We start from the raw sequence: 23176 nt of genomic DNA on the forward strand, positions 1-23176 counted from the left end.
AAAACTATTTGTAAATGTTTTAAAACTACATTTGTTAAATTATTTTAAATAAAATAAATGATAATAAATAATTAATACAATTATTCATATATATATATATATATATATATATATATATATATATATATATATGTGTGTGTGTGTGTGTGTGTATGTGTTTAGATTTATATTTTATTTTACTTTTTTATTTATTTAAAAAAAGAAATTATGATTTTTAAATCTGTAATAAAACTATTATTATTAGTTATAAAGCACACACACACACAAACACATTATTTTAAATTTATTTCTATTTTTTACATAAGTGGATAAGAAAGCATGGATAATATTTGGGCTTTGTCATGATGACCTGAGGTGGAGAGTTTGGTTTCCTCAAGCTTGCATAATGAGGTTTAAACATGACATCATACTGTAGAGATTCATTATTAGATCAAATTTTCAGAAACCGGACATAGCCCACCTGTTCATACTGTACCTGTTTTTGTAACCTCTCACCTTTCTGATGGTTTTATGAGTTTTATGAGTTTTGGGCTGCAGGTGGTTTCGTTTCAGTCATAATAAAAGTTTATTTCCCTCACTGTATGTCCATGACAAAGCCATTTGTACATAATTCTCAACCGCATGAGGTCTATAAGAAAATGCGATATTTTCTCTCATTGGTTTTCGCGGCTGTAAATCTTGAGATTCACTGTCAAGGACGAATGCATATGAAATCCAGAGAGGACAGAAATCAATATGAATCAATATTCTTTGGAGAGAAAATGCAATTTGAGGGTTTCGTTGAAGGACACCCGTCGACAAGGTGAGATGAAAATACAGGTAAACCTCATTAGTTTTCGCAGGACCTTCATATCGTTATTATGTGCTTGACTCGAGGATGGGGAAAATCATCCAGCATATCGCTTTTCTCCCGAGTCCCATCATCCTCGCTCACGGTCCAGAGCGAACATCTGTGAAATACGTTTGCCCTCTCTGAATGATTGTCTTTATTCACAGAGATCTTGGCAGCTTCTGTCTCTGTGGCGAACATCATAATTAATATACATCACGACAATCACGTTGGACGTAATTCCAAACAGAAAGTCAGAGCTGCCATATTTCACAGTGACTCGCCTCGCATACGCTGAAAGAGCTCTCAGTGTCATTAATATCACAGTTAAAGACAATATTTAAGCAAATGTTCGGTTAAAACCAGCTTCATTTCGACTATAATGAAAACTGTCAAACTCTTTTTTTTTAATAGTTTTTTATATCATGCTGACGTCCACATCACTGCGCATTTCTTAAATGTGTTATGCTTATGTTCACCGTATGATTAACTGGTAATATCCGCTGACGGTGACCTTGACCTTTAGGGTCAGAGACTAAAACACCTAGTGGTTGGACGGCGTAACTACATCATCTCACTGCGAGACGCATCTTGCTCTATTGACAGACATTTGAAAATTATATGTCGTAAGCAAAATAGAAATATTATACTCATTCGATTTGTAAATAATTTTTTTTTTTTATTTTGCAATTTTTTATTTTAATATTTTAATATTTGTATTGTATTATTTATTATTTTATACTTGTTTTATTTTTATTCTATTATCTCATTATTTTTTATTATTATTATTATTTTTTTATTGAAGCTCAGTCCTTAGATTTTTTTAGATTTCTTTTTAGTAAAAAAACAGTAATAAGAAAGGGGGCAAAATGATCAGCAAATGCAGGAAAATATACAATATACAAAAATACGATAGCAAAATAAGTTGGTCACATATATTATTTTATATATTTATTATTAATGTAAATTCAGTTTATTCATTCATTATTTATATCATTTATTTAGATTGTTCTTCCTACATAGTAATAAACAGGATAATAACAGTGTTAATCTTGCAAAATCCAATAATTGTGAAATCTATAAAGCCTTGTCGTTATTCAGCTCAGTCAAGTTCAATGTTGATTCAGTTCAGTTCAATAAAAGTGTCAAGTTCATCAGTCTTGAAGATTGTTGACTCAGTATTATTCAAATCAAGAGAAATTAATGCTAAATACTGTATATATTATGCAATAACGAAAGGTATGAAAACTAGTTCAATCGAATTCATTATTTATGTTTGCAATGTGTTTTTAGAGAGTTGATCACAGCTTAGCGACTCTTGAATGTCTGTTTTCATGGATTGCTGTTGAGTGAATTTTCCCATGAGCTCTTTAGAGTACAGAAGATCATTATGGTGTGAGTACTGTCACTTTCAGATGGTGCTTATCAGTGACATTTCTCTGAATCAGTGTTTGAAGAGACATGTTATCGCTCGTTCTGATTGACTGACGTTATCACATGAGACTGTCACGTCTCTCTCTAATAGCATCAGCTGAAAAAAGGTCTGCTCTTACCTGATTTATGCACTGCTGTTGAAAATGGAGAATGCACAAAGCTGTTTGGGGATGTTCACATCTGCAGCCTCGTGAGCTGAGTACAGTATGAGCTGAGGTCAAAGGTCAGGACACACTGCTGACCCCCCACCTCGAAATGCTTGAGATGGCATCTTTTTCTAATATTGTGAATTTAAGGATGGATTTTAATCTCTCATGGTCTCCAAATCCAATATTACTGGAGGGAGTCGGTGGATAAGAGGAGATTGAATCCCATTTTTTGTGGAATTGGAAAATCTGGATGTGGTTTGGAGTCTCAGGAACGGCGCGGGCGGTTTATGACCTCACGGTTGCTTATTAAATCATGGTTTACCCTCTCTGGCCGCTGTCTAGCGACTGCTGCAGGTCTGATAGATGCTGTAAGAGATGAAGTCGCTATCAAGGTTGGTGGCATTCAGAATCACATCGGGAAAATGCCTGAATGTGAATAAGAACGGTCAACAGGATGAACATGTTCAACTGAAGTGAAACAACTGAAATAAATTCAACAAACTGTGCTAAGTGCAAGTTTAATGTAATTTAAAATAAGTTAATTTATTACAATAAAATATATATTGGTATTAGTGTTGTCACCGATACCGGTGAAAATCCATGGTTCTCGGTACCAATTTCATTACCAAAGCAAAACACAAAAATATGCTAATTTAAAAAAACAACAACACCTTTTATCACAAAAAAAAAAACAATGCCATTCTTTATACTTATTTACAATTGTGTTTAAAGTTTTTCTACAAGTAATATAATTATAAAAAACAGTAAACAATTTTCACCCAAATTTAATTCGTCTTTTAATTAATGAAATTTTACAACTTTTATTTTTTGGTAAATAAAGGGGATTTGCTATTAAAATTAAAACATGAAAGAAATATTGTGTGATTTATTTCTTTAAAAAATAGAGTTGTATTAATTTTTTCAACAGTAGAAGCAGTATCACATACATTCTACTAAATAATAGTAATATTTCTAGCACAACGCCTTTATGTTAAAATGAACTTTTATTTTGACGGGCTACTTTTATTTTGACACTGGTTTTACTCAAATGAAACGGTAAAATGCTTGTGAAGTGACTCAGAACAGTTCTGGTGATGTTGTTTATGTATTTATGTCCTAATTGAGACGCGCTTCAGTCTTTGTAGTAAAGAAACCATTCATTAATTCACACAGAGATGCGCAGAACATGCAGGATTCAGTTTTCAACCAACATTTACAGATACTGGTGCATATGGAGATTTGATTTGATTAATTTATGCTAACTTTGACAAATTCAGTGACTGTCCATGTTAAAATGTAAGTTTACCACCGGTATTTAAAGAAACCTGCTACCGTCACATTTTAATTTTTTTAGTACCGACTTGGTACCGAAGTACCACTAATTGGTATATAGACTTACAATATTAGACTATTACAATATTAATGGTATATAGACTTATTTTACAATATTACTTTTTTTGCTGTAATTTTGATCAAATAAATTCAGCCTTGGTAAGCAGAAAAGTACTGGCCCAAAATTTTTGAATGGTGTGTGTGTATAAATAAATAAATATATATATATATTTAGCAAGGGATGCACCGAAAGGAAAATTCTGGGCCGAAATGGAAACACCTGGATATACAGAAAATGCTTTGTAATAATTATTTATTATTTAATTAAATAATATAAAGTAATTTTGTAAGACTATTTTACATTTAACTAAATAACTTTAATGATACTGAATTTAAAAAAAAAATACATTAAAAAAACAATAAATTAACCAGACTCTTATTGAAAGCAACACAATAAAATTGGACAGAAAATATATTAATACTAAGTATCAATAAATTATTATAAAAAATTAGTTTTGATTAATCATCCAAATATTCTTTAGTCAGAGCTGGTGAGCAGAGCGGGAAGCAGATCACACACACACACACACACACACACACACACACACACACACACACACATATATATATATATATATATATATATAATGTGTAATTTCTTTATGTCTTTGTAATGTTATTTTAAATTAATAATAAATTAATGTGCAGTTATATTAATTCCTCTTCCTTTCATTCAAATTCTGCATGTTGTGGCCAGTTCCATTTAAACTCACACAAAGGAAACCCATTCATGTCATGGTAACAATGAGCCATTTGCATGAGCGCAGTGATGAAGATCAGTTTAATGACGGACAAGCTGAGTTTATTATATTTCTGTACATGAGCTGTAGACGGAGCCAGCACATGCATTACGTTCGTGAAGACATTTCATCGCCTCTCCTGCGGTGTGAAGGAGCACGTCAGACATTATCATTTATAGTTTATAGTGAGACTCAACACTGCCTGGTGTTCATTTATAATGTTTGTTTCATTGCCCTTTTTTCCACTGATGGCCATTCAAAAATATCTATGTATTCTGATTGGGAAAATACTTTTTTGCAACATGTTTATTGCTAATATTTCATAATGATAGAGCAGAGGCTTTTGGAGGCTCTTGAAATTGTGAATTTGTGTAATTGTCATAATGATGAAAGTCTCTGGTGTCTTGTAGAAATTAAAAGCACATTAAATCGCAATGGGTTCCCTCCAGATAACGGAGCAGTTCAACTGAATTAGCAGAAATGAGAACATCTTTAAACACATCAGGTGAGGTCTTACTTTAATCAGCATATTTGTGATATTAACATTTAGAGGGGTAATATGATGTTGCTAAAAAGAAAATTATTTTGTGTATTTGCCAATGGGTAAGCCCCTTACTATACTGTGATGGTGTCTTCCGGCAAAAGCCATTACAAATAAGGCATTTGTTGCATCCAGTGGGGACATAATTACTGATTATAATGAAAAATACTGTGTTTTTATGTGTTGTGTTGCATTGCATTGCACAACATAAACAAAACCAAGTCTGCATTTGTGATTGGAGAAAGGCAAAACAACAAGAGCTACTTTGCACTGCTCAAAACTCACGTTTGAATCGTCCGTGGGAAATCCTTTATACAGTCGTGGCCAAAAGTTTTGAGAATTACATAAATTTTAGTTTTGAAAAAGTTTGCTGCTAAACTGCTTTTAGATCTTTGTTTCAGTTGTTTCTGTGATGTACTGAAATATAATTACAAGCACTTCATACGTTTCAAAGGCTTTTATCGACAATTACATGACATTTATGCAAAGAGTCAGTATTTGCAGTGTTGGCCCTTCTTTTTCAGGACCTCTGCAATTCGACTGGGCATGCTCTCAATCAACTTCTGGGCCAAATCCTGACTGATAGCAACCCATTCTTTCATAATCACTTCTTGAAGTTTGTCAGAATTAGTGGGTTTTTGTTTGCCCACCCGCCTCTTGAGGATTGACCACAAATTCTCAATGGGATTAAGATCTGGGGAGTTTCCAGGCCATGGACCCAAAATTTCAACATTCTGGTCCCCGAGCCACTTAGTTATCACTTTTGCCTTATGGCACGGTGCTCCATCGTGCTGGAAAATGCATTGTTCTTCACCAAACTGTTGTTGGATTGTTGGAAGAAGTTGCTGTTGGAGGGTGTTTTGGTACCATTCTTTATTCATGGCTGTGTTTTTGGGCAGAATTGTGAGTGAGCCCACTCCCTGGGATGAGAAGCAACCCCACACATGAATGGTGTCAGGATGCTTTACTGTTGGCATGACACAGGACTGATGGTAGCGCTCACCTTTTCTTCTCCGGACAAGCCTTTTCCAGATGCCCCAAACAATCGGAAAGGGGCTTCATCTGAGAATATGACTTTGCCCCAGTCTTCAGCAGTCCATTCACTATACTTTCTGCAGAAGATCAATCTGTCCCTGATGTTTTTTTTGGAGAGAAGTGGCTTCTTTGCTGCCCTTCTTGACACCAGGCCATCTTCCAGAAGTCTTGTCCTCACTGTGCGTGCAGATGCACTCACACCTGCCTGCTGCCATTCCTGAGCAAGCTCTGCACTGGTGGCACTCCGATCCCGCAGCTCAATCCTCTTTAGGAGACCATCCTGGCGCTTGCTGGACTTTCTTGGACACCCTGAAGCCTTCTTTACAAGAATTGAACCTCTTTCCTTGAAGTTCTTGATGATCCTATAAATTGTTGATTTAGGTGCAATCTTAGTAGCCACAATATTCTTGCCTGTGAAGCCGTTTTTATGCAACGCAATGATGGCTGCACGCGTTTCTTTGCAGGTCACCATGGTTAACAATGGAAGAACAATGATTTCAAGCATCACCCTCCTTTTAACATGTCAAGTCTGCCATTCTAACCCAATCAGCCTGACATAATGATCTCCAGCCTTGTGCTCGTCAACATTCTCACCTGAGTTAACAAGACGATTACTGAAATGATCTCAGCAGGTCCTTTAATGACAGCAATGAAATGCAGTGGAAAGGTTTTTTTGGGATTAAGTTCATTTTCATGGCAAAGAAGGACTATGCAATTCATCTGATATCTTCATAACATTCTGGAGTATATGCAAATTGCTATTATAAAAACTTAAGCAGCAACTTTTCCAATTTCCAATATTTATGTAATTCTCAAAACTTTTGGCCACGACTGTATATAAAAAAACGTACTTACAGGCTGTAAGTCAGAAACAACAGGGATTGTAGTCTGCTTAAGGGGTCATGCATCCTCATGTCTCAGTGATATTCAGCTGCCTAAATAGGTTTTGGGTCCGTCTTTGTCTTTTCTAATGGTCTTTTTAGTAACATATGTTATATGTGATAGAAAATATGTATTTATATTTTCATCTCATGCACACACTTTCTGTTTCATTTGCATGTAGATGAAGAGAGACAGCGGAGAAGCAGATGAGGGCTGTGAGAAATGCTCTTCATCTCTGCCGATGCTATTAGTCGAGGCTCTTTATGGATGAGGACAAATTGAGAAAGCTCTGCCTCTGGCTACAGCGCAAAAAAAAAAAGAGAGAACGCTGAATATTTAATAGATCTGCATTCGTTGCATGTTGTCTTTGTCAAATGAAATAAATGCTGATTAGTGAACTTGCCCAAAGGGTGGGCCGACTCTGACAGGAGCAAACGCTTGCCAGATTTCCAATCGGAAAATGTGTGATTATTTAGCGTCTTGCAGACGGGTTCCTGGAGATGTGCCTCCCTGTTCATTTCATTACAGCACACTTGGAAAACTTGTTTCTGTCTACAACTTACATTGTTATGGTAGCTAGAGCTAACGTTTTGGGCCATTAAAAATGTCAAATTTTTGAAAGTATTCTCACATGCTTATCAAGGCTCAATTTATTTGTTAAAAAAGTACAGTAAAACACCAAAAAACTGTGAAATATAATATAATTAAAAATAGCAGTTTTCTGTGTGAATCTGTGTTAAAGTGTAATGTATTTCTGTGATGCTCCGCTGTATTTTCAGCATCATTCCTCCAGTCTTCAGTGTCACATGATCTTCAGAAATCATGAAAATATGATGATTTACTGCTCGAGAAACATTTCTGATTATTATCAATATTGAACACAGTCGTGCTGCTCAATATTTTTATGGAAACGGTAATACATTTTGTTTTTCAGGATTCACAGGTGAATATAAAGTCCAAAAGAACAATATTTATTTGAAATAGAAATCTATTGTAACATAAAAAAAAAAAAAAAATGTAAAAAAAAAATATATATATACATAACCTTTCAAAGTTCTTCAAAGAATCCCATCGTAAAAAAAAAACAAGGTACTAAAAGGTCCAAAAGGTACTTTTTGTAAGTCATGTTGTATGTAATAAATCCAGTTCAGCGAGCAATACACTGACAGTCTTTTATTTTTCTGTTTGTCGGATTTATTTGGGTCTTCCTTTGTGAAACTCTATCATTTGGATTCATGACATGCCTCAGGTGTTTGTTGTACTGAATGAATGATTTTAAGATATCGGTGCAATATTTAGCATTTAAAGGCATGAGAAACAAAGATCAAATTTTACGTGAGACATCAGTACTGATGCAATTTTGATACACGGAAATCAAAACTGACCCTATTTGCTTTAATGATGGTGTTATTGTGGGTGTTTCTGAAATCAGTTCCTCATGGATTAAACCAAGTCCTGGCCTTGAAATGCATCACATTATGGAGGAAAACTGTTTGAGATTGTTGACTTTAAAGTGTTAAAAGACTGTAATGTAGGAACTACACATCCTACACACACCACAGCACATTTCCACCAAAGATCACAGAATAAAATCCCATGTTAAGAGTAATTAGTCTTAATTAGTCCAACTGTTGAACTTGCACTGCGCTGTCCGTCTTAATAAAGCTCACAGAATAACCTCAGATGAACACAGAATTCCTCAGAGTTTTCTCTTTCACGGCTTAAGAAACTTCACATTTATGTCTCATTGAAAGGTCTGATTTGGTGCCATTTATCCTAAAACTGCTATGAGGAAGACATTAATTAGTCAAATGTTGACAGATGCATAGCTCAGGTCATCTGGTCTTGGGAAAATTTGAGGTGTTTGGGATCTTTGCAATGTTGGCTAATTTCTCTGAGACGCTGTTGAAATCTCTCTCTCTCTCTCTCTCTCTCTCTCTCTCTCTCTCTCTGTGGAATGAAAAATACTTTTTTATTTCACGGAAAACTACGTTTTCTTGCTAAACTTTTGTGTTCCACAGAGAAATCGTTCACTTGCAAGATGTTTCTCAGAGAAAAGGTTTGCTTTTAATAAATTTGTGTTCGCTTGCGATTTTTTTGCATTCTCAGAGAAAATTAGTTTTTGCTATGCAAAATTTTATATTCTCTGAAAAAATTGTTTTTGCATGAAAAACTTTGGCATTCTCCGAGAAACTGTTTTTCGCTTGCAAATTTTTTTTGTTTACTTGCAAAATGTTTGCATTCCAAAGAAACTGCTTTTGCTTGCCAAACTTGCATTCCACAGAAAAACATTTTTTTTACATTCCTTGAGAAACTCTTTACTTGCAAAAAGTCTGCGTTCTCCGAGGAACTTTGTATTCACTTGCAAAACATTTTGTTCACTGGCAAATCTTTTGCATTCCCGAGGGGCTTTGTAGAATCCTTCAGTCAGATCTCCATTTAATTCTGCTTCTGTCTCTGAGAAACAATCGAGATACTTAAGGGATCTTTGTGCAATTCTTCTTTTCTACTGGACCTTAACTGTAGCATTCAAGAAACACTTTCCTAAAAATAAACTTGAGATGAAGTCACTCTATAATTACAGCTGTGATTTTCCTCTTTTGAATTCAGTCTGGTATATTTGTGCTCAAAATTTGAGGCCCAAATCTGCTGATAAACCAGCTGACTGCTATTGACAGAAAACCAGAAATGACAGTGTGATGTTCCTTTCTTCACCCCTCAGTAAAGTGTGTGTGTGTGTGTGTGTGTGTGTGTGCGCACATCCTTTAGATTCCACAGGAAAGGAGTAATTTCCTTTTTCAGACCACAAAATACACACACAAGCCACAGCATTATAAGATAGTGTGTGTAGTGTGAGACTAAGACCATATCTTTCTCAGGTGTTTGTGTGTGTGTACTCACCTTTTCTTATCTCTTCTGTGTTTTACAGCATCCATGATCACAGAAACCGGGAGAAAGTCGTGTCTCAAGCTGAAAGTCTTCGTTAGACCACCGAGTAAGTGTAACTTATTACAAACCACACACGTATGATTCTGTCATAGGCATTTGGTTATAGAAACTCCCATGCCTTTCAATGCAACACACTTTAATGGACATTAACGGCAGGTGACTGCTTCTATGTGCTTTCCTCTGATTGGCAGGTGGGTCGGGCTGCTGAATTACCACTAACACGATTGGCTTATGGTATCTTTTTCATTCCTTCTGTTTTTGTAGATGGCTGCGAGAAAACCATAGGCGTTCATGACCGCGTTTTTGTCGATGACAAAGTAGAAAATGCATTAGAACCAAGAGGTCAGTATGGCTTGACATCACCTTCGCTCTATTCAGTCTGTGTGCTTTACTTCCTCTAATCACTCTGTGCATGTGTACCTTGATTTGAGTTTCGCCTGCGGCTTCTTCAACACTTCACACCAAAAAGAGTTTTATTTATGCATGAGGTACACAGCGTATTAGTAATGCATTCTCTTGTAATAGCTGAGCGTCAACATATCCGTCCTGTGCTAAAGCAATTAAGCAACCATAAATTTGCCATGTGACCTTTAGCGAGCCAAAGCTTCAGTCAGTCAGTGTCGATTGTGGATTCCAGCTGAAATGCATGGATTATATTTACACACTGTATCAATATATGCTTGCACATCGACTGCGGGAAGAATTAAGATCCAAAGCTTGGCCATGCATGATGGTTTTCTGCCAAATTAGCAGTGTCACATGGGTCGATGCCAAGCTTGTTTTGGCTTCTCCCTGATGAAACCCATTACATCCGAGCACATGGCACTCACTAACATATGCCCGACTCTCGGCTCGTAATGTTTATTGCCATTTCTGTCACGCTAGGCTAGCTTTGACTTTCATAGTGTCATGATCAAACATTGGAGCTGCATTCAAATTCAAGATGTCCTGAAGTAGACCAAGGGAGAAGTCAAACTGTAAATTGGTGTAAAGCCCACGAAATGACCTTCTGACCGTGACCAACCACAGACTGCTTTGGTTTAATGTGGTGATTTTAATGGTGAATCCATCCACAAGCATAGTGCCTATGAGTCCAGCCATAAAAATGCGGAATGTCTCAGAAATTAGGCAAAATTTGTATAAAATGAAATTGAGGTATGTGTAATAAAATCGCTGTATGGACTATCGTATTAAAGCGCAAAAAGACTGTGAGTCTGAGTTTTCACTACAACCCACCAAAATTACTCTGGTGATACATTTTTGTTAAACTTGAAGAAATTATGAAAGTGTATGTTTTGTGTATGTATGTTTCAAATAGTTATAATTAATGATAGTTTATTAAAGCATTATTTTTTAAGGAATATCATTTATTTTTTATAAAAAAACATTAATTGCTAAAATTTCATTGAATGCATTTTAACATATTAATTTAAGTTGTATGCATTAATTATAATACCATCGCTTTTGATCAAATATTTGTATTAAATCTTATAACAGAGCAATTAAGAACAGAAAACAATATTTCTGGAAAAAGTAAAAATTAAATTTTATATTGTTTTACCATTTTAATAAATTATAAATTTTTTATTAATTAAATTTTTAGACCAGTTTTTTATTTATTTAACAATTTATTAAATTAAATTAAATTAAATTAAATTAAAAATTGTTTTCCAAAAAATAAAAGGATTTGTTCATTTTTACATTTAAATTTTTTATAAAGATTAATTAAATTGCTAAAGTTTTATAATTTGATTTAAATGCCATGATATTAACCTTTTTTCGTGATAAATTTGTATTAAAAATTGTATTAAATCATAACGTATGAAATAAATCATAAGAATGAAATTAAATCATACAGATTAAATCAGAATAATTGAAAACAACAGAATTTCTGAAAAAAATCTACATTAAATTATTGTTACAATTTTAATCAATTATTAAAGTTTTATGAATGCAATTGGTTAGACATGCTCTTTGATTATATATAGACATTATAAAAACTAACTTAACTGCAACAACGTCAGCTAACTCTCGTTAGAGTATTAGTAGACTTCCAGGTTTGATTTATGGAAGTTGACAAGTTAAGTAGAACGTCTGAAGTGAGCTATCAAAATAGTGTTAACATCACAGGCTCAGTTCGGTGAGCAGACAGCGGGCGATCAGTGCTGAAAAGCTGTTAAAAGCACACGCTTATATCAATTAACACTGCAGATAGTGTCAGTGTAGTTGAGCACAGTATTGTTTTCTCATGCATCTTTACCTTGCCAACACACACCCACCCAGACCTGAGTTCCTGGCATGATGGAGGCATTGACTTATTAGTCCAGATGCCCACTGAGAGGCTGGAGGTGTCTGTCTGCCTGTCTGAATGAGCCAAAAACTGCACTGTCCTCCCAACCCAACCATATTTATCTGTCTCTTTTAGCGATACACCTGTCCGTTTCCCCCGCTGAGAGACACTGTGCTTTCCAAAGCCATATCACGCTCACTGATGATAACCACAGTCTGTGTGTCTGCATCAGCAAACCAGCAGAAATGCACTGAGACTCCATCATTACTAAGGATTCTGACAAAAGGAGTCTGGCTTTATCACAGTTTAGACTGCAAACGGACATGCACTAGGGGTTTTTTGGGATCATTCAGATACCATCACATGTTTTAGTAATATTGTGAATTAGTTTTTATTTTTATGTTTTTGTTGAGTTTTACTAATGTTTCTCTTTCATTTTTATTTCAGCTTTAGTTATTTTAGTACAGCTTCTGAAAAGTAAGATTTTTAATGTTTCTGAAAGAAGTCTTTCTCTGCTCACCAAGCTTGCAGTTATTTGATCATAAATACTGTAACAATCAGTAAAATTGTGAAATATTTTTACTATTTAACATAGCTTTCTTTCTGTTTGAATATATTATAAAATCTAATTTATTTCTGTGATGCTCCGCTGTATTTTCAGCATCATTCCTCCAGTCTTCAGTGTCACATGATCTTCAGAAATCATGAAAATATGATGATTTACGGCTCAAGAAACATGTATTATTATTATTGTTATGTAGAAAACTGCCAACAGTCATTTTTTTCAGGTTTCTTTGATTAATAGAAAGTTCAGAAGAAAAGCATTTATCTGAAATAGAAATCTACTGTAACATTATAAATGAAAATACATTTAAAGCATCCTTGCTAATTATAATTTCAATAATTTACCCCCCCCCCTCCCCAAAAAAATGCTTTTAAATGCAGAGAGTATAATGTTACAAAAGTGTTTTTATTTCAGATAAATGCTGATCTTTGGATCTTTCGATGCATAAAAGTTCATTAAAAAAATACAATGTTTTAAATATTAATAATGCTAATAAAAAATGTTTCTTGAGCAGTAAATCATCATATTATTCTGATTTCTGAAGATCATGTGACACTGAAGACTGGAGGAATGATGCTGGAAATACAGCGGAGCATCACAGAAATAAATTACACTTTAACACAGATTCACACAGAAAACAGTCATTTGAAATAGTAAAAATATTTGACAATATTACAGCTTCTGCTGTATTTCGGATCAAATAAATGCAGGCTTGGTGAGCAGGAAAAACATACAAAATCTTACTGTTCAAAAACAAGTTACTATTTTACGTTTATTTTAACTAATGGTTTTTAATCAAAAAATTTAGTGAATGAAAATTTTTACTGCACTGATCCTTTTAACATTTAGTTCTTTTACATTTTTTAAATAAAACCATAAAAATGCATAGCATAGTAAAAAAAAAGTTATGTCATTTAAAGTTGGAAGTCCCTAATATATATATATATATATATATATATATATATATATATATATATAAATTCTGCATTGAACTGTACAGAAGTTGATCACATTTCTTCGGTCTCCTCGTTTCCAGACGACACCAGTCACGAGGCCGAACCATCTCGGAGCGACGTGTCGACTTCAGGCCTGCGGCACCAAACGTCTCGCCCCCTGCTGGCCCTGCTGCTGCTCTGCATCTCTGTCTTCTTCACCTTATAGCCCCTCGAGCGGACCTCGGGAAATTGCGGAGGGCTTGAGATCCACCAGGAACACTCCTGCTGCGTTTTTGTTTTGTTTTCCAATATTTAAGTGGTCCTTCGCTGCCTTCGAGTAAGAAAAGTCAATTATCTGCACAAAGAAGGAATGCGGATCGCCTGTTTAACCAACCGACCAATCAACTGCGGCGGCAGGTCGCTGCGGATTGGCTGCTGAGATGAAGGGGGCGGGGTCTTAGATCTTAGATCTAGTTGCTCTTTTGTGTGTAATTTGAGCATGTGTAAAGAAACGCCGGAGGCCCTGTGAGAACTGAAGGTTTTTAATTGGGTGTCACATAAACATCAACCCGAGTTATAAACCCGATATAAATTATACACACACACACACACACACACACAAAGACTCTTGCCTTTCGTCCTTCGTCTGCCTTCTCCTAACAAATTGCAAAATTCATCCGAAGAAACGGTTTTGCCGCAGGATCTTTCCCAATCTAAGGAAGACGTTGGTTGGTTAGTCAGAATCTGGGTTTGATTCTCTCCTGCAATTCGAGGGACTTGTCTTAGTAGACCACACCACTTAAAACAATGATTTTGTATTTTGTAAGATGAACACAACGGCAACATAAATATCTATATTTTTCCTATGACCTTTTATCAATCGATACGAGATATCAACATTAACGGATCATGGAAATTCTTTTCTTGTCATACATGTGTGTCCGAATCTCTTTTAGGAGCCAAACATGGAAAGGGACTCCGCATGATGTTTTCCTTTTTACATGGGTGAAAGTAAAAGTACATGTTTGTTTGACTAGGCCTTATACTGTACACTATACTGATATATCTCCAGGAAGTGCTTCGAATTCAGCGTTTCCATCGGGGAAATAAAGTCTAGTTTCATTTCTTGATTTTATTAATGCATCAGTTTGTTCTGTACAGTAGCTGTTAATTGGTGCAGTTCTGACTTGTTTAATATGCTGATGCGACATGCGCAAAACATTAGAAAATGGGCATTTTTCTCCTCCCAAAAGCCTTATATATGATGGAGGAACCGATGGGTGAATCTCACCAAACCTGACTCCTGTATCAAACAATATGCACAAACAATATGAAGCCTATTTTAGGACAGTAATTTTGCATAATAAAACATAATGGTTTTCTATTTTAATATACTTAAAAATGTAATTTATTTCTGTGATGCTCCACTGTATTCTCAGCATCATTCCTCCAGTCTTCAGTGTCACATGATCTTCAGAAATCATGAAAATATTGTTACAAAAGATTTTTATTTGAATAAATGCTGGTCCATTTTAATTTTTATTCATCAAAGAATCCTGAAAAAAGTATCACAGTTTCTCAAAAAAATATTAAGCATTATGTTGAAATGAACATTATCGAAGATTCATGAATGCTGTAGAAGTATTGCTACATTTACATTCTTCATTTAGCAGATGCGTTTATCCACTTATAAGAGGAACACGAGTTAATAAACGTTAATAAATGCAACTTCATTGAGAACAAAACTCTAAAGTGAAATAGATTCAATTTTGTGCAGTGAAACGTGATCTGGACCTGTGTTTGTGAGATTCACCCAAACTGTAGTCTGCCTGGTTACTCTCTCCATCACTCTTTGAGTTTAAGAGGACGAGATGAGCTCACATTGAGAGACATCTGAGCTGTTAAAGCAGATGATGAGCGCCGGCTCTGTGGACTTTCAAACAGTCGCTAATTGGAAAATGGTTTCTGCCTTTGTGACTCTCACAAGCCTGTTAGCTTCTGCTAGTCCTGTTTGTTTTTATTAGCGAAGCTCGGCTTTAACACATCAGGACTCGAGGAAACACACCATATGTGCTCCATTTCATGGTTTACACTAGAAACCAAGAGAGAGACTTTCTGAGAAAATCAAATCGGCTTCAGTAGTATTTGTACTTCATTAATACCACGCTTTGTACACACTTTGTTCATCAGCTTGTTAAATGGATACTGTGTATCCTGAAGAAGTCACACATATAACATTATAGTGTTTTTTTTTTACCTTTCTGGAGGACACGTCATAAATCATTAATTATTATTCAGCATCACTGTTATTTGTTATTATGGATACCGCATTAAATGTTATGAGCAAAATGTGTTGTACATAATGTTTGATATTAAGGTATTAATTTGATTCACATGTCTTTTCTAAAAAAAACAAACAAACATAATAATAATAAAAATACGAGTGCATTGGGACGTTGGGAAGTTTGCAGCGATCAGCCAATCAGAGGCCACCTTCGAACTGCGGTCTGAAGCCCTGAGCCAATAGGAACGCTCCATCCGTTTTTAAATCTCCTGCCAACGTTTTTCAAAGTTCAAAAGTGCAGCGTTTGTTCAGATGATGCTGTGTTTGCCGGACTGTCTGTGATTTCAACAGAAGAAAGAAACTTGCTGGTTTCATAACGTGGCATGTGCATGGACTTGATAATGAAACACATGTTAAATAAAGTGTTCTTTTGGTTGTTTTCACCTCTTCTTTTCTCGACACATTCATGTGTGCTGTAGTTCCAGTGAAATGAGAGGAGAGAGTTGTTTGTTTGAGAATAAATCATCTGACAGATTCAGAATCTGTTCAGTATATATGTGTGAATTTAAACAACTGAAACAAGACAATGAATTGAAATGACATGAAAAAAAATCCCTTCAAAATACATGATTTATGCTTATTTATTCCCTGATTTGTGTATTATTTTTACGGTAACACTTTACAATAAGGTTCCATTTTTTTAATTTCAACTAAAATTACTTAATGCGCTATACACTGTTACAGTATTTATTCATCTTTGTTAATGTTAGTTAATAAAAATACAGCTGTTCATTGTTAATCCATGTTAGCTCAGGTCAGCTTTTGATTTTAATAATGTATTAGTGAATGCTGGAATCAACATTGCCTAAGATTATACTTTGTAACTATTTTTTTATTATTAGTTATTTAATGTTAACAAATGGAATCTTATTGTAAAGTGTTACTACATTTATAAATTTTTCTAACAACCAATCTTTTTAGATCTACTAATAAAATGTGAAAATGGTTTGACGAGCTAAAACCTTGTGCACTAATAATAAGCTTGTGTCAGAAACATTTATAGTGCATAATAAACTGGCTTTGATTTATTTCATGGACCATGAAAATATTTTATATCATACAATAATAAAAAACTAAAACATTAGATTAAGTTTATTGTAACATTTCATTTACATTTATAAATAGCTATAAAATACAGTCCAGTATTTTATAGTGTTTTATAGTATTTTTTTCTTATATTAATTAATTTATTATGTATATTTGTAACATTATAGAATTAAATTAAATATATTAATTATATATATATATATATATATATATATATTAAATATCGATCTATCTATCTTACTATCACTTGTTATTTTTTATAATATTTAAAATTAAATAAAAATTAAACTAAAAAATAGTGGGCTAAATATAATTAATTATTACAATATAGATTATTTAAACTTCTATCTAGGTGCATTTTTGCATGCTATAAAATGTTTTTGGGTAATTCATACTGAAAAATAAATAACTTTTATAGACTCTGAAATAAAACAAAAGTCAGTAAATGCATAATGAAGTTTTACAGTTTTATTAGTGCACAAGTTTGTGCACCATACAATTTTCATATTGTACTGATTCATCCAAAATATTATTATTATTATTATTTGTATATGATTTGCATAATGTTAAATGTTTAAGGGTAATTGATTCTGAAAAATGAAATGTATTTACTGTAAAACTGCTTAATTTCTTTGTGTTTAATTTTAAGTTCCTCTTCTGAATGAATTCTGCTCGACTCTCTCCAGACCGCAGTCATTCTAGTGATGAAGTTATACACATGCCTTAGTCAGTGTGTGTGTGTGTGTGTGTGTGTGTTGATTCAGATCTCACTCCTGTACTTTTGTTGACACTGGTTCTGCTCTTCTGCATAAAGGGTGCTGTACTTTCTTTTTCCCCACTGTACAAACAGGAAAAACTTTTGAAAAAAAAAAGAAAGTAAAAATATCTAAGGTCTGTATTTGTATATACACGTGTCTGAATAACTATAAATAATAATTAAAGAAAAAAATGCATTGCTTGGCTGGTTTATTGTGCTTGTTTAGTCGGGGCTAGTTGTCACACTCCTATAAGTATTTCTCAGGGTAGATATATAGTTATCATTTTTATGAAGACAAACATTAAAGTTTAAAAACTGCTTTTAATTTCCATAATTCCATTAATTTCAGTGAAATAAAAAACAGTAAGCATGCATATTAGCATGAACAGACGCAAAAGGAGGTAGAACTGATTTTATTTAAGCTCATTAAAATGTAATAATCAGGGACATGAAAATGACTTATATTCCAAGAAAAATAAATTCATGAAGTTTTTAAACACATAAAAAATAATTTAAAGTAGGCAAAGCAATTGTTTTTTATTTAGCACAAAGATCATTTAAAGTGTTTTACATAAAAGTGATTAAACAGTTCATTATAATAAAATGTACTTGTACAATACAGCATCTTAATGATTGCACTTATTCGATTTAAGTTAATAAAGGACACACAATCTAATGATTGTGAATGCACTGGTCAATTTTACTGTTTCATACTAGTGGAAAGAAAACATACAGAATACACTTTTAAGCATTTATTTTATTACACTTTATCTACTTGCGTCTGTAGCTTTCAATTACAAAAAAGGCTATTTTCTCAAAATGAGTTTATCTCCACTTCAGCGGCACTTACATGCACCAAACTTTACATTTTATTTCTATATATATTCTGAAGATTATTACAGAGGGGTTTGTTTATCCATCATTTTTCTTTAGGTTTATTATTGCACTTTATCTGTTTCCTACTGTAAATTTCAATTGCAATGTGTATCTTTAAAGGCTGATTTCTCAAAACGAGTTTGTTCATCAAAATCAGCAGCACTTACATGCACCAAAATTTACAGTTTTATTCCTATATATATTCTGAAGATTTTTACAGAAGGGTTTGTTCATTTCTCACTCACCTGGATTTATACAACATTTTATTCCTAAACTCTGTAAATATTTAGTTTCACCTGTCTGTTGACAGAATGTTCTGATTTATAAAGTGATTAAAAGAGAAATCCAAAATCCCTTCTATAAAAACCTTTAAATCTAATATGATAGCTAAATCATACAATAACTCTGAACCAATGTTGAGATTTCGGTTCTGCACATTCCTGCAAATTTCTGCGTATTTAATCAGATAATGCCTTGTTCGCATATTTAAACATACAATTTCAGAAAACTTGTAAAACAAAACATTTTCACAATTTTAAATGTTATAATCAATCAATAAGATGGTGATATCAATTAGAATTTAGAGTTTTGTCTTAACATGAAAGAATGTTTGACAGAAAATACAGTAACACTTTACCACAAGTTTCCATTAGTTAATACTAGCAATACATTACAGTATTTATAGATCTTTGTTAATGTTAGTTAATGAAAATAAAGTTGTTCACTCTTAGTTCATGTTAATTCACAGTGCATTACCTAATGTTAACTTTAATGATGTGTTTGTAAATAAAGATCAGCGCAGACAAAGGCTGCAGACAGCACACCTTGTTTGTTATCTTTATTTTATAAAAGCACAAAGTTTTGTTGTTATTATGTGTGCATGCAAAAAAAAGTAGACCCTTTACAGATTCGATTGATGTATTGCTATTATCTGTTCGATCAAAACTTAAAGTGTAGTTTAAGTTCTTTTCGGGGTTATCAGGAGAAAATGCGTTAATCGACTTCAGAGGGTTAATAAAGCATTAGTAAATGTTGAAATTAACATGAACTAAGATTATTAAATGCTAGAAGTATTGTTCATGCTTAGTTTATGTTAACTAATGAATCTTAGAATGCTAAACTGCATTTTTCATGTTCAAAAGAGAACATTGTTCATGTTCTACAAATGTTTTTAGATCTTTTCCCCAAAGTAATGCACCAACGATCCACAAACACACTGGGCACTTGTGAAGGTTAATGCTGATGGACTGGTAAAGATGAACAGGGTTTATCAGTTTTGTCTGAAGACATCATTAGGTTTTGAGGCGAGGCGAGCGTCTTATGGGCTTTGTCAGCGTCGGTCATTAATTTGATTCTAATGATTTTGTCATCCCATTCAAACAATAACTCTCCAGCACATGCTTTTATTTGACCGCTGATTTATGCCTTCAATACTTTGATGGCAAAAATAGTTTAACTCCACTCCGTAATGATGCGGGGCATGAAATATTGGCACAATTCATTTTTCAGATTTAATTAGTTTATTTCATAACACTATCCATCAGTACTGTAGAGATAAATATAGCAATGTTCACAAACCCATCATAGATTATAAAGAAAGCCAAAACCCACAATAAACGAAGCGAAACGAACATAGCCTGATATCATATTGGTTTAATCTTAAATATAGCGAATAATTAAAAAAAACTGCTAATGATGACTGACAACAATGGATCCAGTAAATAAGTTATTGTGTTAACTTGGCATCAGCCATCACTGCCTTTCAAACAAAATAATTCAAAGTGACACGACGTTTCTAAAACGATCTTGGTATTTTCGCACCACATGCGTTATTTGTGACTGACCTCTGAGAGGTCAAAGGTCCAGAAGGTCACAGATGTCACGAGACTCAAGTGTCCTGGTGATCATTCAGGGAGTCTGTGGTTTTGATTTTCTTCCTTCAGGATATAAAGAGAGCTCTTCACCGCATGGACTTCACGAGCTAATGTGAGATAAAAGCAGAATCATGTGAGAATAAAGACGCTGAAGCTGCTGGCATTTTTAGGTTTCTTTCAGCCTGTTTTTCTATATGAAATGCCATCAATGAAATCTAAATATCTTGAGGCTTTCAAGGAAAGCGTAGGGAAAGGGATCTGGAATAGTGATTAGTGTTTAATCGCAACCTTAATAACAAATATTTGGGTCAATTCTATTTCTATTCTATTCAATTCTATAAGACGAATCACCTACAGAAATCCCCAGGTAATCCTGTAGACTAGGGGTTGGCAACCTACGGCACGCGTGCCAACAGTGGCACGCAGAGGGATAATCGCTGGCACGCAAGCAATAAGGAAAACTGTATAATGACGTACAGTTTGATGTAATAACTTCTCATAGTCACACAGCCTGTTAGGAGCTACAAATACTATTAAAGTGTGAGAATTAACTTGCATGGATGCACGTGCAAACACTGCACATACTAGGTGCTTCAGATCAAAGCCTCGGTCTAACAGCACTCGTCAATGTCAAAATGACTGAGATGGCCAATCAGATCAAAGTAGGCGGGGTTTACTGTTCACAGAAGCAGAGCGCGAAGCGTCAGTTTAACGTTAAAGAGAGTGAGGTAAGATGAAGCTGCAAATCAATTAACATTAGTCAACTTTTAATAATACGTTTTACCATAGAAATGTTAAATGACCTAAAGCTATATCCAGTGATGAAAAATTTTCTGAAATATGGCCATTTTGAGAGAAAGAAAGTGGGGGGGGGGGGGGGGTGTAAATTGTCTCTCTCTGCAGACAATGAAGCGATTTTGCCCCTTTGTTGTTGAGAAATATAATGTAGCGATTCAGTATCGATTAATAAAAGTAGCGAGACAACACTCTGAATGCTACTTTTTGCACAGCACGATCTCAGATCTCTGTGTGCGAGTGGTGTGTGTTGTGTGTGTGTCTGTGTGTGCACGTTCATCAATTAAAGCAGTGCATTAACGTTGATTAAACGTTAAAAAAACGTTTTTTTTAATCGTATAATAAAAAATTGTGTATGTACCGTTTAAATACAGAATTATATCGGTGTGTGTGTGTGTGGGGGGGGGGGGGGGCTGTGTTGGCACAGTGGTTAACCATGAAAATAAAAAATGGCACGTCATGCCGAAAAGGTTGCTGATCCCTGCTGTAGACGCTCGTTGACTGACACTTCATGAATTCAAGCCAGCTGTCAAACAGTTCATGTGTAAACTTGTGTTATTTTATTAACATCGAGACACTAGTTGCTGTAGTTTTCATTTTCATTATAGTTAATTATTTTGTATTTTTCCTTTTTCTTTTCTTTTTTCATTTTTCTTTTTTTAATACACCTATATAGCTTTTAAACAATTTTTTTTTTTACTTTAAGTCATTTTATTACCTCAAGTTTAAATAAAATGGGGAAATGCTACTTTGGCTGAAAAATGAATTTTTGTTTTTTATTATTATTATTAATAACTTATTTTATTTTATTTTACCCTTCCATTTTATTTTATTTTTATTTTGTTGTATTTCAATTGTCCAAATGTTACTTTGGCAACTAGCTGAAAACAGTATATTTTATTTCCTATTTAACATAATTTTATTTAAATTTAATTCAATTTTATATTATCTTTATATAAGGTTTTGTTTCAAATTTTGCTTTGTCGATTAGCTGAAAAAAGGTTTTATAATCTTTTTATTTATTACTTTTATTTTATTTTACATTAATTTTTATTGTTTTATTTCATTTTATTTATTTTCATTTTTATTTAAATTTAATTAACATTTATTTTATTCCTAGTAATGTTTTTTTTTTTAATTGTTTTAGTTACTTACAATAACCCTGATGTAAACAAACATTACACACATCTATAGCAACACAAAAGCTTTCAAACCTAAAAAAAATATATACATATAAAATATTTAATCAACATCAAATCATTTAAAACGAGGAAATGTTGCTTTGCCAACTGAAATAAAAAAAGTTTTTTATGTTTACATTTATTAAATTTGATTTACATTTATTTCATTTTTAATTTTTATTTCATTATACGGCAACAAATATTGTAACCACATAGCTTTCAAATCTCTCTTTGAACTGCACATTTTCAGATTACATAACACATTAGACAAGGCTTTGACAGTCATCAAACTGAATGTTTCTTTTCAAGTTTCTGTTCTAATCTCTAAAACAAAAAGGTGTTTTCCATCCATACATCTCTAACTTTCTCTGAGGCCTGAAACCTCCTCCACAAACTTCTCAAATCCAGCAAATCCTGATAAAACAGCAGTTGTGAAGTTTTACTGAAGGCCGTTGGCGTGATGTGATGATGTTTCATTGAGTGCTGGAGCATGTGCTCATGAATGAACTGTGTGTGGTATAATGAGAAACAGCCTCCATTTACAGAGTCCTAATCCACAAT

The 23176-nt window shown here is 33.8% G+C and overlaps 1 protein-coding gene across 2 annotated transcripts in view; it reads left to right on the top strand.

Moving 5' to 3' along the window:
- LOC132115007 (ephrin-A5b) overlaps positions 1-14194 on the top strand; it is a 99080-nt gene extending 84886 nt beyond the window's left edge. Inside the window, exons 3-5 of one of the 2 annotated variants that reach the window (XM_059523432.1) lie at positions 9932-9997; positions 10216-10293; positions 13843-14194. In XM_059523432.1, coding sequence (XP_059379415.1) covers positions 9932-9997; positions 10216-10293; positions 13843-13967 — 269 coding nt within the window. In that variant the 3' untranslated portion in view covers positions 13968-14194. The remainder of the gene's footprint in view (positions 1-9931; positions 9998-10215; positions 10294-13842) is intronic. The other variant, XM_059523434.1, reaches the window with a different exon arrangement.
- The last annotated feature ends 8982 nt before the right edge of the window (positions 14195-23176 follow it).

The sequence above is a fragment of the Carassius carassius genome, chromosome 34 (genome assembly GCF_963082965.1).
Source record: "Carassius carassius chromosome 34, fCarCar2.1, whole genome shotgun sequence".
Taxonomy (NCBI): Eukaryota; Metazoa; Chordata; class Actinopteri; order Cypriniformes; family Cyprinidae; genus Carassius; species Carassius carassius.